This window comes from Rhinolophus ferrumequinum, chromosome 7 (assembly GCF_004115265.2).
Source record: "Rhinolophus ferrumequinum isolate MPI-CBG mRhiFer1 chromosome 7, mRhiFer1_v1.p, whole genome shotgun sequence".
Classification (NCBI taxonomy): domain Eukaryota; kingdom Metazoa; phylum Chordata; class Mammalia; order Chiroptera; family Rhinolophidae; genus Rhinolophus; species Rhinolophus ferrumequinum.
The window spans coordinates 49005920-49021084 of NC_046290.1; the positions used below are offsets into that span (position 1 = coordinate 49005920).

The 15165-nt window shown below is 39.9% G+C and overlaps 1 protein-coding gene across 1 annotated transcript in view; it reads left to right on the top strand.

The window, feature by feature from the left end:
- The window catches only part of IQGAP2 (IQ motif containing GTPase activating protein 2), a 264412-nt gene extending 257629 nt beyond the window's left edge, over positions 1-6783 (top strand). Inside the window, exons 34-36 of the mRNA XM_033109917.1 lie at positions 690-827; positions 1881-1989; positions 5828-6783. Coding sequence (XP_032965808.1) covers positions 690-827; positions 1881-1989; positions 5828-5941 — 361 coding nt within the window. The 3' untranslated portion in view covers positions 5942-6783. The remainder of the gene's footprint in view (positions 1-689; positions 828-1880; positions 1990-5827) is intronic.
- Positions 6784-15165: the final 8382 nt, after the last annotated feature.

Here is a 15165-nt window from a genome sequence, read left to right on the forward strand (position 1 = left end):
TTACTACAATGACTTGAAAGCATTTTACAGGCTCTGCAGTCATGTGAGCTGGATTTGGGTTCTAATTCTCTCTCACATTGTGTGATTTTGAACCAGTCCAGTGAACTTCTCTGGAGCCTCAATTTTCTCATCCTTAAGGTGGGATTAGGAGTAGCAGTCTCACAAGTACTGTTATGAGAGCTAACTGAAAAAGCATATAAGAAAGGAATTTTATTTATTTCAAAGTACTGTGGAAATGTTAATTTTGTAAATATGAAGCAATATTTATCAAGCACGTAGAACAGTGCTGGCTACTTAGTACTTGTTAAATTAATTAAAACAGTCCTAGTGGTACCTTCACGTAGGAGTACACAGCTCATCTTATTGCACCAAAGCTGCTTGCAAAATGACTTAATATATCCACTTAGTTCACTATGCCTGAGAAAACAGAATATAAGTTTTATGAAAAACATTATCTGTACTGCCAACTTCAGTCACTTTGAAAATAGCTTTCCCTTAGACAGTTCACAGTGAGGTTTTACTGAGTGGGGAAAATTGTCACCTACTACGACAAAATAAAGAATTATGCATTCTATGCCATGGGGGCCAGATCTGAACAGTGGGGTGCTCCCTGGGCGTGGCTATTGCACAACCAGCAACATCTGAGTTTGCCATCATGAACAACAGACTATTTGTTGTTACTTTGCTAGAAATTCTCGGAGATCGATTAAACTGGATGGAAAAGGAGAACCCAAGGGGACGAGGAGAGTGAAGCCAGTGAAGTACACGGCTGCTAAGCTGCATGAGAAGGGTGTCCTGCTGGGCATAGACGATCTGCAGACAAACCAGTGAGTGTGACTTGGAGTCTGCACAGAACACACACGCCCTCTAATCACCCCCATAAAACCTGACTCACATTCTTTGGTTTCCTGTGGCCTTTGAAGAGAGCTTCATTTGGTCTCTCAAGGCGTACCCTTGATTACAGACAACCGGGGAAAGCATGTGTATTGTCATCTCTTGTCTTCCCATCGGGCCTTGAGCATCTGGTGCCATGGGCTGTATGAAGTGCTGATCAAGTGATTGTGTTTCCCATGGCTTGTCCAGTGCGTCTGGATCTGCCAGCCTCCCCGTTCCCTCCAGAGAACTGAGTCATACAGTGAGAATAAAGGCTGTCTTTTGGTCTTGATAGATGAGATCATTTACAATTGAAAAATGGTGCCTTTCTAATTTCAAAGCCACAGACTGTGTGCCAATGCCTGGGTCAGAGCCCCACCAGCAGAGTGCTGTCAGTGGGTGCACTTGAGAAAACCGAAACCCCTCCTCTTCAGCCCCACCCCAGGTGCCACTGGATTCTCTGTTTTAAAGGGACCGTGATCCCCGCCCACACCCCATCACTCCCTACTTCTCTGTCTGGGGGCAGCCAGACCCACTACTCTTCTCTAACTCCCGCCTTCCGTCAAGGCATGGCTCCTATTCCATTTATCCCATCAAACCTTCTGACTGAATCGACTCAGAGAAAATTCTTCTTCCTCTTAGAAGTTTCTATAAAACTTATCATCTGAAATGCTCAACTGGCCTGTCAGTGGTATAAGTCACTGAATAATTTTCATATTCTGTGCGTCTCATATTTCCAACTAAATTTCGTGTTCTTTAAGAGCAAGAACCATATTTAGCACTTCTTTCATAATAAGGCACCTGCTTCAGTGGTTTGTGAGCTACAGCACTCAACAAGAGCCATCAAACCTAGTGAGCAGATTGAGGGAAAAGATGGGAGGTTTTGGATGATTTCTTAGGGTTTTCCCAGTAGACTATTCACTAAGAATGGTAACCTAGGATTCCATTAATTTGTTTCAGCTTTAAGCATATATTTGCAGTTCTATATCTGTCCCTTTCTTCACTAGGTTTAAAAATGTTACATTTGATATCATATCTACTGAAGATGTGGGCATCTTCGATGTCAAATCAAAATTCCTGGGTGTTGAGATGGAAAAGGTGCAGCTCAATATTCAGGTAAGCTGGAATTTCTGCAAACTGGCGGGAGTGCTACAATGTGGGTCATTTGTGGCGCCCCTGGCTTGCACTCTGCGTGACGACAATGAAGTCCAACAAAGATGACCAATGTAAGCCTCATTTGTCAATATTAGCTTTTTAAGCATTGATTATTTTTTAAAAGCTATGATTTTTTAAATTATTGGAACTTGAAATGCTTTTAGATGGTAAAACCATAGCAGTCAGTTTTTCGAAGTCATGTTTCCATTCTGAAGCTTAAAGAAAATAATATAAAAGTATTCAGGAAAGTTTCCTTTTATTAGAACGTTTCATTTCTTTCTAAGAGTATGTATGCCTAAGACTGGAGCTTTTCTGGTTCCATTGCGCCTTCTTTCTCCCTGCTAGAATTATTATTATTACTTTTTTTTTTTTTAAAGAGAGTGCAGCTCACAGTGGCCCATGTGGGGATCAAACCAGCAACCTTGATGTTGTTAGCACCACGCTCTAACCAACTGAGCTAACCGGCCACCCCCTAGAATTATTCTTACATCAGTTTCTTAAATCTATTTCTTAAACATTTGTGATCATATGAATGAAAGACACTATGCAAAACAGATAATCTGTAAATAGAAAAATGATGTTTGCAGTCTGGATTTTTGTTGTTTTCTTTTTAGAACCACATTTAAGCCAAATATACTTGAAGAGAAACTGTGTGTCAAAAAAAAAAAAATGAAAGGAGGATACAATCAAATGTTTATGTTCATCTACTCTCAATTTCTTAATCATTAGTACAGAATCAGTTCAGGGAAGTAATTAAGATTTTCTTTTTCGTGTATGAGTTTTTAGATGGAAATAATACCTACTTACCTGGGCCCCAAAATACTTGTAAAATGATTTCCAGGTATTCTGTGTGTATCCACATGAATGATTTGGATAAGCCACTGGGAGTGATATTAGTTCCAGCCTCACTGCCTGCTCAGCCCACGCCTGACAGCCCTGAAATAATCTCTCCTCCCCTTCTTTTCTGTCTAGCATTCCTTGTAGCTTAAAAAGAAAAATGGGAGCTAAATGGGCATGATAAGGACATTGAGATCATAAATTAGAGTACAGAGAGAAAATTAAAGATGTTATGTAATTATGAAAAGTATAAGTAAACAGTATTGTTTTCTGACTTAATTTAAATGTCACTAGATGTATCCATCTAACAATTTAACTGAAAGTCTTGAGTTACTTTATGTAACACTTAGGTAAATGTGGGAAGAGAAGAGAATGTTTTTGTGGTAATGGGCCTTAGTGATTCTTCTCTAGAGGTGGCAGACATACCATGTGATTGCCAGGAAGGAAATGAGCCAAACCAATAATGTCAACTGGACAAATGAATCCCAAGTGACCAGTAGACTCCTGTTTAGAGAGGCCTCAGTAATTCTAGGCGACTTCCTTTGAACACTGGTGCAAATACCAAGCTTCATTTGTTCCTTTGTTAAGGATTCAGTGTGCAGAGGGATTAGCTATTCACACCATTCATTTATACACATTATTGCGAAATGTTACTCCCCAGCTGTATGCAGATGGCTAATAAGCCCCAGACTTTTAAAGTCATTACCGTATCGGCAGGACCAGCTACAGGATTTGCAGTGCTCGATGCAAAATGAAAATGCAGAGCTCTTTATTCAAAATTATTGAGAATTTCAAGATGATGACAGCATTAAACTAAGTGCAGGACTCTTCTGATCAGGAGACCCTCCCTGCACAGGTTGAATGCCCAAGGAGCTGGCCCTGAATATAATAACTGTCAGACATAAAATCAGACCTCCATTTATACATATGACTTTGAGACAATTACATTATCAAATGAATTATCAAAGAGAAACATGCTGTCCAGGTCTTTTAGTGTGAGTCAAGGGCTGGAAACAGGATAGAAGTTCCTAAGAGTTCTAAGGGAAATCGCTTCTAACATTATGTGTCTAGGTTTTCTACAGCCCACTCTTCCCTTAGTTCCTAAAGATTATATCCTACTTACACGCTATATAGCTATAGGCCACATACATAACAGGAAGGCGAGACTTCCATGAAGACGTTCTGCTTATACAAATAATGGTCCGTGTTTATCAAGGGCTGCTGGGTTGCTGTTCTCTGTTTCCCAGCTGAAGAACTGAGGTTCAGAGAGTGCATGATGGAAGAGGCAGCTGGAGCCCAGGCTCTTGGTCGCACTGCTCCACTGCTTCTCCTACTGATCCTCCTGTTCCATCTGATCCTGGCAAGACAAGGGTGGCTTACAAAAGATTGATCTCATATGCCCAATAACACCCCTGTGAGGTTGGGAGTGTTCGCCTCAATTTACAGACAAGGAAACAACTTCAGAGAGGTTATGTGATATTACAAGATAATAAGGTAGCACAGAGCGGAGCTAAGACTGGAATCTGCTCTTCTAACCACAAGTGCGATTATAGTTTCTCTGCTCCAGTCCTTTGGGGCCGAACTAATTCCCCTGCAACATACCATTCCTTCTCAACCATATTGGTTTCTTTTCCAAGGGACTTGGATTAACAGATATTGCCTTTCCCAAAGGAAAAGTGAATCTCCACTACATTTTAACAGAAAAAAAGCATTCTTGATAAAAGAACTTCAATTCCCTATAGAATTTCTGTCCCGGATGTGTATCTAAATAATGTAGGGGTTTAGTTCAAGGCAGTGGGAGGTAATTGAAGAAGTGGGGGAGGAAGCTGGCAAGAGCCCAGTTTCCTCAAAGATGACTCCAACTTCTGCAGGTGGCCTTGCTTAATATAGACACAAGATATTACCATTAAGGTCCAAGAAGTTTTCACAGCTAGAAACAAGAAAATGAGCCCTGGGTATTAGTCTAGGGCAGTTCAAGAATGATATCTTCTATTTGGGAAAGGCCTCCTGTCCTGTGTTATTGTGAAATTTTACTGCTTAGTCTCATACATGTGGCTGGTGTGACCCAGTTATGAATTTTAGCAGGAAAGTTTATTTCCTTTGTTATATGGCGGCAATGGAACACAGAATGACAGACTGACTTGGGAATGAGGGCTTGTTCTCAGTATAGGAACAGAAGTAGTCTAGATCAGGAATTGCTTTGTACAGTGTTTCTCCACATTTCAATCACACAACCTCATCGATAAATATTAGGTTAGTACAAAAGTAATTGCGGTTTTTGCAATTGTTAAACTGCGATTACTTTTGCACCAACCTAGTAGCATGGTCACTTCCCCCCCATTTGTACATATTTATTCATAAAGTATACATGCTCCTACCACTGTACTCAAAATGACCTTTATAAAATATATACCAAATTTAAATATTTAAAGAATGAGAAGAAATAAAAATAAATGGTTCTGATATGCTTTTTCACTCCCCAAGAATTGGCCTGCTCTGCTTTAGAAAACACTGCCATTCTAAAGGATATACCCCATCTTGCTAGAACGTTTGTGTTTTGAATTTTTCAAATAAAAATTAAAATTATATATATCTGAATTAATCATAATGGTTTTCTTTCATATGGTCTTTTTCAACTCTAAAAATCTATTTTCTTTCATCTGGGTAAGTGATTCTGAAAATATGCCACCCAGACCAACAAATATTGTCATTCCATGGGAACTTGTTAGAATGCAGATTCTAAGAGCTACAAAATCGGAAATTCTTGGGGGTGGGGCCCAGCAATCTGTGTTTTAACTAGCCTGTGTTTTTAACCAGATGATTTTGATACATGTTAAAGTGTAAGAACCCCCACCTAATTAGGTCATTTGAATCTTATTTTTGTCAACAAATTCTTCTAGAATGTGTTTTAAATGTGCTAGATGTCAAGTTTGAGATTTAATAACATTCGTTATAATTTCAGGATTTACTGGAGATGCAATATGAAGGAGTAGCTGTAATGAAAATGTTTGATAAGGTTAAAGTGAATGTAAACCTTCTCATATACCTACTGAATAAGAAATTCTATGGAAAGTGAAGTGCCTCCAGAAATTTCATGGATTCTGCATCATCTGGATCAGGAAATGAATCTGTTTAGTATTTTTGTTTTTAAACATGATTGAAATCACTGCTTATAAATGTGTGATTTTTTTAAAAAGACCAAAACTGTTCTGAAGAATGTACCCATTGTGCCTTGTTAATAATTTGATACTACGGTAGAATGATACAAAAAATGAATTAATGTAAACACTTTCACATTATACTGTGCGATAGGTACTCTAATTTTAAACTTTGAACATTTTGTGATTTGTTTTAAAGTAGGGAGAAAATAAATTTAGCTGAGTAGGGACAAATGCATAAACCTATTTTCCTATGAAAAAAAAGATTTTAAATGTCCCATTTGAATAATGTAATTCTTCATAGATCTTTTTTATCTGTGAAGAAATGGATACCTAATTATTTGTAATGCATTGTTTGGATGGCTCCTTAGTTCTAAGCCAGCCCTGTCTTCTGGGAGTTGTCAATTTTAAAGAGAATCTTTGTGCAATTTAAAATGAAGTTTTTATAAGTAATTGAAGGTGACAATACAATAACACTTTCTGTATAAAAGTATATATTTTATGTGATTTATTCCTATTAAATGAAGTGCACTACTGCCTCATGGTAAAGACTCTTCTACCCAGAGCCTTTAAGTGACTAAGGAACCACATGGACAGCAAGCAACCTTAGGTCCCCACCTGCACCCCTCACAATTTATTTGAATACTTCAATTGTGCCTCTCAAATTTTTGTAATGCAATAAAATCAGTATCTAGATGGTTTTTAAATATATTCTTTGGAAATTGTTTCATGTAAAATAAATGTTACTGAATTACCTTAATTTGGCTCTTTAGTTATCTTAATAAAACCAGATCATTTAGTGGAGAAGATTCTTGGTGGGGCTTATCAGGAAAAGAAATAATACACTTATAGTTGTATGCGTTGGAGTACAGAGGAAGCTGGTGTGGTCAAGGGATCCAAAACTCTGTGGCTTGAAATGAAACAGAAGTTCGTTTTTCTCACATTCAGTAATTCCAAGGTAAGTGAGTAGGCACACAAGTAGCCAGGGATCCAGGCTAGCCAGCTGGCTCTGTCCCTGTCGCCGATTCCTGGCCATCAGGAAGGAGGACAGAAGTCCAGGGCAAGCATTTTGTTTTAAGTTACCCATGTCACTTTGGCTTACATCCCATTGGCCAAAACTTAGTCATGTGGCCACAGCTCACTTCAAGAAAGGTTGGGAAATGTGGTCCCCAACCAGGCAGCCATGTCCCCAGTTAAAATGTGGGTTAGAGAAGGAGGTGGTTCTATTATTAAAAGAAAGGGAGAGTGATTCCTGGGGACAGTTTAGCAGTCTCTACCCCAGTGGGAATCCCGACTCTTAGGCTGGAACTCCCACACACACTTTGTATTCTGTTCCATCACATTCAACAGGCTTTAATTTCCCACAGGGATTATCAAATAGTGAGAACGTGAGTTATCCACATTTGGCACAAATGAATTCTCAGTGTAAAACTAATAAAAATTGGAAAATTCAAATTTTAAAAAGTAAAATCTACTACTTTAGTGATTGTTTCAGGCTATACATGTTTTTCACAAAGAATTAAATACCTTGAAACAATTCTTGTTGTCTCAACAGTTTGTGGATGTGTCTTTTAACTGTATTAACCTTAATACAGACTTACGTAGAAGGGGTCAAGTAAACATACAGTTAAGTTCACCTTGAGAATGAACCTCCCCTTCCCTACAGCTAGCATTAGGTGAGGCACAGGAGCCAGGTGCAGTGAGGTAGGTTGTTTCCCTCTTCATGCTCCAGGAAAGACTTTTAGTGGACATGTATAGGAGCCAAAACAGGAAAGATGTCTGGAGGCAAAAGCTAACTTTTCATAGCCCCTCTAAAATGAGCTTGTCTTAACTTATTCCAACAGTGAATGAAATGCTTGAGGCTTATTTGTGTGAATAATGGTCTTTTTGTCATGCCAACACCCTCAAGGAGAGCTGTGAACGTTTTCTCTCTGTTGGCCCACAAGATGCGGTTATTGTTGAAGATATTACCAATGGTTGGTTACCTGTTTGAGATCTTTAAGGAATGTGAATGAATGGGTGACTCAGAGAAGAAAGCAGGTGATGAAGAAAAAGAGCAAGAACAAGAAACCAGTGGAGGCCTGGGGCGGAGATTGTTGGAACCAAGGCCTGTGCCTCTCCCAGGAGGACAGAACCATTTCCCAAGCCAGAGGCGAAAGAGGCAATTCATGGAAAGGTAAGAAGAGAAAACAAAGGTTGCCCTGCCATGCTAAATCTCGGGCGAAAAAGTCATCTCTGGTAATAGCTGTCTTCCTGGTACAGGCTTCCTTTCCGATGTAAATTTCTCTTACAGAAGGGTAACGTCTACTCTGTTTTCAGAGCTTCTCCTATGTCTGCAGTTTCTCAAAATAATCCGACTATGCCAAAAAGGCATATTTTGAGGTGGCACATTCTGCTTCCTGTCTCTATCTTCCTCCCCAGGACCCAGCTTTTCTTAGGAAGCAGAAGGTAAAAAAAATTTTTTTGTTCTTTTATTTGCTTTTAAAACACTTAGCAATTGAAACAATAACTTGATTTTTACATAACTTGCTCCTGTATTTTGATGTATATTTGATCAAGTTCCCACTGTTATGAAAATGGCCTTTGGAAGGCTGAGAAGGTCCATGAACTCCACTTTTTAGCACCTGGAATGTAAAAAGGCAAAACAGACTTAAGGAGCACTCTAACTACTATGGGGGAAGGAAAAATAATTTTCCTTTGGTAGTTCCCTAAGAGTATGGGACACCAGGACAAATTGGGCAGTTGAGGCTTAGATGCTGTTCTAGACTAAGGAGAAGAAGGTAGGTATCTGGGACTTCAAAGCTCAACTGGCAATTCGTAGGTAGATGAGAAAGAGCAAACATGTGGTAAACAAATTCTCACCAGGCCACCCAGAAACAATGGGACACAGAGGGGGTCTATGAAATAGCCTTGCTAGGTTCCCTTCTGTCACACTTAGTCCATATTATGCTAACATAATAGCTCCCCTCCTTCAAGCAGATTTTTCTATTGGAATCCCTTTAGGCAGGTAAGGGGGAAGGTCAAAGTTTCTTTCTGAATCTTTTGTTTCTTAAAATAACCAGCTTAAAATAATATCTCGAAAGGCATATTTTGAGGTGGCAAACTGCTTCCCCTCAGTACTCTCAAAAGATACGCTTTAATGATCTCCAAGAGGGGGGAAATCGGTGCATACTCCAATATTCTGGAAGTGTGTGGTGAAGAAAGAGACCAATGCAGTGTGATCATTGTCTGACATGACTCATCTCCCTCTACGTCATTGAAAGAACAGGACCATAATGTGTGTGAGGTTAGGTACTAATTAGAGGTGTTATTCATAATGTAAGTTTTACAACTTGGGCTATGGTTAAGTAGGGATTTGTGGTGCTCCTCAAACATTCCAAGAGGCAAACCACAGAACTCGGAATGGTGAAAGTTGTCTATATTTTGAAAGATTCTAGTGATCACTGGATGATCTTACTGCTGACCAGCTTTTAGAAACATCTATTGCCTCTGTTACTGAAACCAAGACAGTAACAATTTAAGATAGAGCCCTCTTAAATGGTCTCTGAGCTCCAGAGGACACAAATTGTTAGTCACTGCTGTGAGTTCAGGGCCTTGGCAGTGCCTTGTAAAAGGCAGAGAAGTCCCAGAGGCAGGTGCTACAGTGGGTTGAGAAGGAGACATACCCTACCCTCTCACTGCCCCCCAGGACTCCTAGTAGTGCTTTTCAGTTGGCCCTGGTATAATTGGGACAGCTACTGATTACCTCAGTTTAACAATGCATATGCTCTCAACTCAATCTCCAAATAAAATAGCTCATACAGCTTTTTCTAGGATGCCTCATTGTTGTTTTCCTTAGAGTATAAAATCTCTTAGCTAAAATACATTGGAAGGTGTGATGGTTAATTTTATGTGTCAACTTGAGCAGGCTCAGGGGGGCCCAGACAGCTGGTAAAACATTATTTCTGGATGTGTCTGTAAGGTTGTTTCCAGAATAGGTTAGCATCTGAATCTGTGGGCTGAGTAGGTTGCCCTTATCAACGTGGGCAGGCATTATCCAATATATTCAAAGACCAAATCTCAATAGAATAAAAAGGCCCAGGAAAGGCCAATTCTCTCTTGTTGAGCTGGGACATCTGTCTTCTGATGTCAGACATCACATTGGAGCTTCAGGGTTCTCAGGTCTTCTTCAGATTCTGGGAGTTAGACCATCAGCTCCTCTGGTTTTCAGACCTTTGAACTCACATTGAATCATACCACTAGCTTTCCTTGTTCTTCAGCTTGCAGAGAGTAAGTAGTGGGACTTCTCAGCCTCCTTAATCATAATAAATCTCCTTCTATATATCAAATACGCTGTTGGTTCCCTTTCTCTGGGGGAACCCTCATTAATACAGAAGGGAAATGAGCAAATATGAGAAGTAAAAGATATCGAGTTCACCTTATATAACTCAAAAGTTTTTGTTATTTTTCTGTTAACAGAAAATTTGACCTCTTACCACCCCAATCACAGGGGTAGTCTACCATTCTATCCACGGTATATAAATAGTGGAAATACTGTGGTTGATGCATTATGAGGTTAACTTCACTTCTAAACCCAGAATACCAATGCAGGTTTATGACAACAACAGGCAGAAACAGTTCTCCTGCTGGTTAACTTGTAACTTGATTATAGACCTACTGTTTGCTTGAAAAACAAATGCGAAGATAGCTGCAAAGAATCTGAAGTATCTCTCATTGACTGTGAAGAAACCTTTGTTTCATTTCATTTGAGCCCCGGTATCAATACCATTAGCTTCCAAAAGTAAATTACTAGGCAAATTCTTGGGATAGGCTATTGTCTTTGCAGGGCTTGGAATAGAGAAGTGGTAACCAGAACACCCGAAGCAGTTAGATCATCTAAGGGGTTAAAAGAAACTGCTTTTCATGTCATCGTAGGGTTAAAACTGATACAGGAGAGTTAGCATGTCCCTAGGTAGACAGGGAGGTCCCTCGTGGAATAAACAAAGACAGTCACATCCTAAAACTTCAGGTTTTGAAATCACTCCTTTGCTCCAGGACATAATGCAACAAGGCCTTGAGGTTAATTATAAAATTCATTTTGGCCTGACAAACGGAGCAGATCTGATAGATAAAGAGTGGGTTACTTTGCTACTTCCTTTAGGATGGACAAGCAGAACAATCCTGGTATACGAAGTTCACTAGAAGGCGCCAGTTCCCTTCTTCAAACAAGTTCCCTTCTCCAAACCGCTCCCCTTCCCCAAGCAAGCAAGGGAAGGTATAAAAGTAAGAGCTTTTGCCTCAGTCAGGGGGCACCCCCCATTCGGGACCCCCTCCGGCTCAGGAACTGCAACCTCTTTTCCTGCCTCTGTTTAAAACTTTTTGCCTCTCCCTGGTCCGTCTTTCCATTCTTTGGCTTCACGAGACACAATTCCGGCCCACACCCAGAACCTGTTGACAGATTCAACATCACCTACATCAAAACTTTCACCGTTTTGATGTCGCGTTTGTTCTAAAACACTACTAAATACCACAAACACTATGAAAGGATAGCTAATGACTTACACTGTTTGGTGCCAGGCAAGTTCAAACAAAGAAAATGAAAAATGGGAATAGATATCAAGTGATTCCAATATAAGTGATGCTGCAATGTTGACATTGTATCTCTGAGGAATACCGACATGTAAGGTAACCATCTCTAGGTAAATTGTCTACTTTGGGGAAGCTACACAGATTTGCTCTAAAACTGGCAACAAAGAGGTTTTGGTGTGAGTGACATGGAACAAATGAAAGAGATTGATAGCTTTTTCAAGAAGCTCTAAAGAGCATACAAATATTATAGGAATTTTGTAGTCTAAAGAGAAAAACAGAAAACACAACAGAAAAAAACATCACCAACAGACTATAACACAAAATTAGAAACCAATCACAAAAAGCCAGTCAAAACTTTCAATAATATGAGTTGAAGAAGATATAATAAAATTAACAAAATATTTAGACCTGACTTGCATACATTACATATCAAAACTTGCAAAATGAAGCTGAAGTGGTCGTGTAAGGGAGAAGCAGTGAAAATTAAGCTAAGCAATCAGTTCAAAAAGTGAATAAAGAGCAAATCCAAAGAAAGTAGAAAGAATTTTTTAAAGCCTGTGTAAAAATTAATAACACTGAAAAGGAACTAAAAGCAACAAAACGAAAAGAGGGACATTGGAAAATGGTCATTTTTCAACCTCTGGCCACATTAATCAAGAAAAAAAAGCAAAAATATACTATGTAGGTATAAAAATGGGGATAAAGTGCAGATAAAATAGATAGCTTTAGCAGAATAAAATGTGGTATGCAATACAAGGGAATACCATAAAGAGTTTTAAAAGAATTCAATATGCATGTACTAGTAAGAGATAAATCTAGAAAACTGCAAACTGCAGAAGTATTCCTAGAGGGTGTTGCTCTTTCTGTAAATATTTAAAATATATAAAACAATATTTTTGAAACATAAATATACTAAAAGCACAAAAACATGGAGAGAGAATTTCTCTCCTGGGCAAGAAGAAGAATGAAATAAGGGTACAAAAAAGCTTACCTGGTATGATAACTGTGTATGTTATATTTATATGTTATATTTATATGTTATATTATATGTTCATGCTGGGTTGTAGGCCCATGGGTGTGATATTAGGCTCTGTACTTTTATATGCTTAAAATACTGTGTAATTTTTTAAAAATCACATAAACTATATGAAATCCTGTTCAGTTCTTTTTTACCTCTCAAAGCAGTTTTCAAAGGATGTCCCTTGCACACATGCCAACACCCCCCACCCCCACCCCAAGCTTCAGCATCACTTAGGAACTTGTTAAATGCAAATCTTCAAACCACACCCTACTGAATGGGAAACACTGGAGATAGGGATCAACCCTGTCGTTTAGGGAGTCTTCCAGATGATTCTGATCCACGCTTAAGTTTGAGAACCATTGTCTTAGAATCTTAGAATTAGGTTTCTCTAAACTTGTGTCTGGCATCTGAGATCACCATGGGGGGTGGTGGGGGTGGGGGGTGTTTGTCAAAAATGTAGACTTTGATTTCATAGGTCTGGGATGGGGTCCAAGTGGATGGGGTCCACTTGGGTGTGATAAAAGTTAAAGGCACTGTTTTTGAAGGTAGGTTTAACTTTTGGTGGCCACTAAATTAGCAAACCACAATCTTTAGAAAACAAAGTGAGACAGAAATATCTCATTCTTGTACCACTCTCCCTCCTTGTTCGTTTTATTTTCAGCCCCACTGTAAAAGATACTTTAGTTAATATGCATAAAGAATTTAAGCATTTCATTATTTCAGCAGCCGTCTTTTTGTCACTAGAGGTACATTCTGTTTTGAAAACTAATTTAAAAAATCCTTTTAAACTTTACAGTTTTGTAAAATGGTTAAAAAAAAAAATTTTCCACCAAAGAAACAAAATTTGAAAATGTTGCAGACAGTATTAGTCTATTCTTATTTTAAAGATATACTTACTTATATACTGTGTATGTGGTTACAATTTCTTGAATGATGGACAGAAACTTTTAACTGGCCATCATGGAGATGTGTGTGGTTCTTAGAAGGGAAGGGTGGAGATACTGTGACTTTTCACTTTGTATCCCCAAGCTGTTGCCATGTGTATTGATTACTTTTATATTTTAGACTGTATCTCATTGATGCTAAGGTGCCTTTTTTCATGTTTAAACAATACTGAACTTGAGATGTTTCTTACAATCAATAATATGACATAGTTTAATTGACAGCCTTTTTTCTTGCTTGTGGTACATGAATTAAAAGGATGTCTTAAAATCAATGGATTGATGAAAATAGTATATTAATAATATTAACAGGGAGTGGAAAATATATGGTTTTAGTGGTTCATATCTACTCTTGGATATGTTTTCCTCAGAGAATTGAACAAGGACATTTTTAAAATAGCATTATATAATTAGGTTATTCAGTAATTTATTGGGCTGGTTCTACAAAAGACAAGTGTTGTGCTGAGGACGATGGGTGGTGAGGGGAAGAGATAGGAAGGAACCAGCACGTTTTTGCTGTATTTTCTCCACTGGTTTAAGTGTCCACTGGCGCTCTTTGGGGAACGACACTGTCAATGTGAAATTCCTTATATAAAAAGCTCAGAAACCTGACCAGTAACTCTCAATTGAAGTTTATCAGCCGAAGGGTGCAAAACACGCCCACACGTCTGAGCGGAGAAGGGCTGCAGGTGATCTTTCCTAGAATCCGCCGGTGGAGGGGACCCACTTCCCGCTGCGATCTAAAACACGCACTCACCAGACAGGCTCTGTAAGAAAAATAAGCAATGTGCTGGGCCTTGGCGGAGACGTCCTCCATAGGACCTTAGCGCGCGGCGCCAAGGTCCCCCGCTCTGTGACCTGAATTTGGCCCAACTCTATTAAACCCACGATATATGGTCCAAGAAAATGTGGGCTCCTCTTAACCAGAGCACTTCGCTCTCTGAGCACTCGATTCGCCGGCGGCGCCTCGTAGGGCCCGGGCCACCGGGGATGCCAGCCAGACCTTCTCCCAAGAAAGGCTGCTCCGGTGATTCTAACGGGAAGCTCCGCGGAGAGCTGTGGTTAAAGGACAGAACGTGACTGATGCGAGAGCGAGAGGCAGGAGAGGCTGCCCTCGGGAACTGGGTGGATAGTTCCTCTCGCAGTCACGGTGTCGGTGAAAGAAGTGCCTGATGCACGAAACGTCTAACTTCGCGAAATAAGGAGAAACGACTAAGAAATGTCAAGAAGCCTGCCCATACGTAGGCCCCTTCTCATTAAACGTAGGCCCCTTCTCACCTTGTCACAAGATAAACTTTTAAATCCACTATCCCTAAATTACAAAAACACGAGTTACTGTCAAACTTTCAGCTAAATTTCGAATTTCCAAATTCCTGAGGGAGGTCCGGCGCTTTGCATGGGGTGTCCCGGCCGTGGCGGCCGGCGCCCTGAGCGCATCCCTGATCCGAGGTCCACTGCAGCGGTCTTTGCTCCCCCGGAGGGTAATGAAAGGCCAAGTGGGGCCGCCGCCCAGGCGCGGGGCCGGTTCCAAGGCCCCCGCCAGATTGAGTCACTGCTATTTAGCGGGTCAAAGGCGCCCCTAGGGAAAAGTGTCTAGTTTGGATTCCCCTGC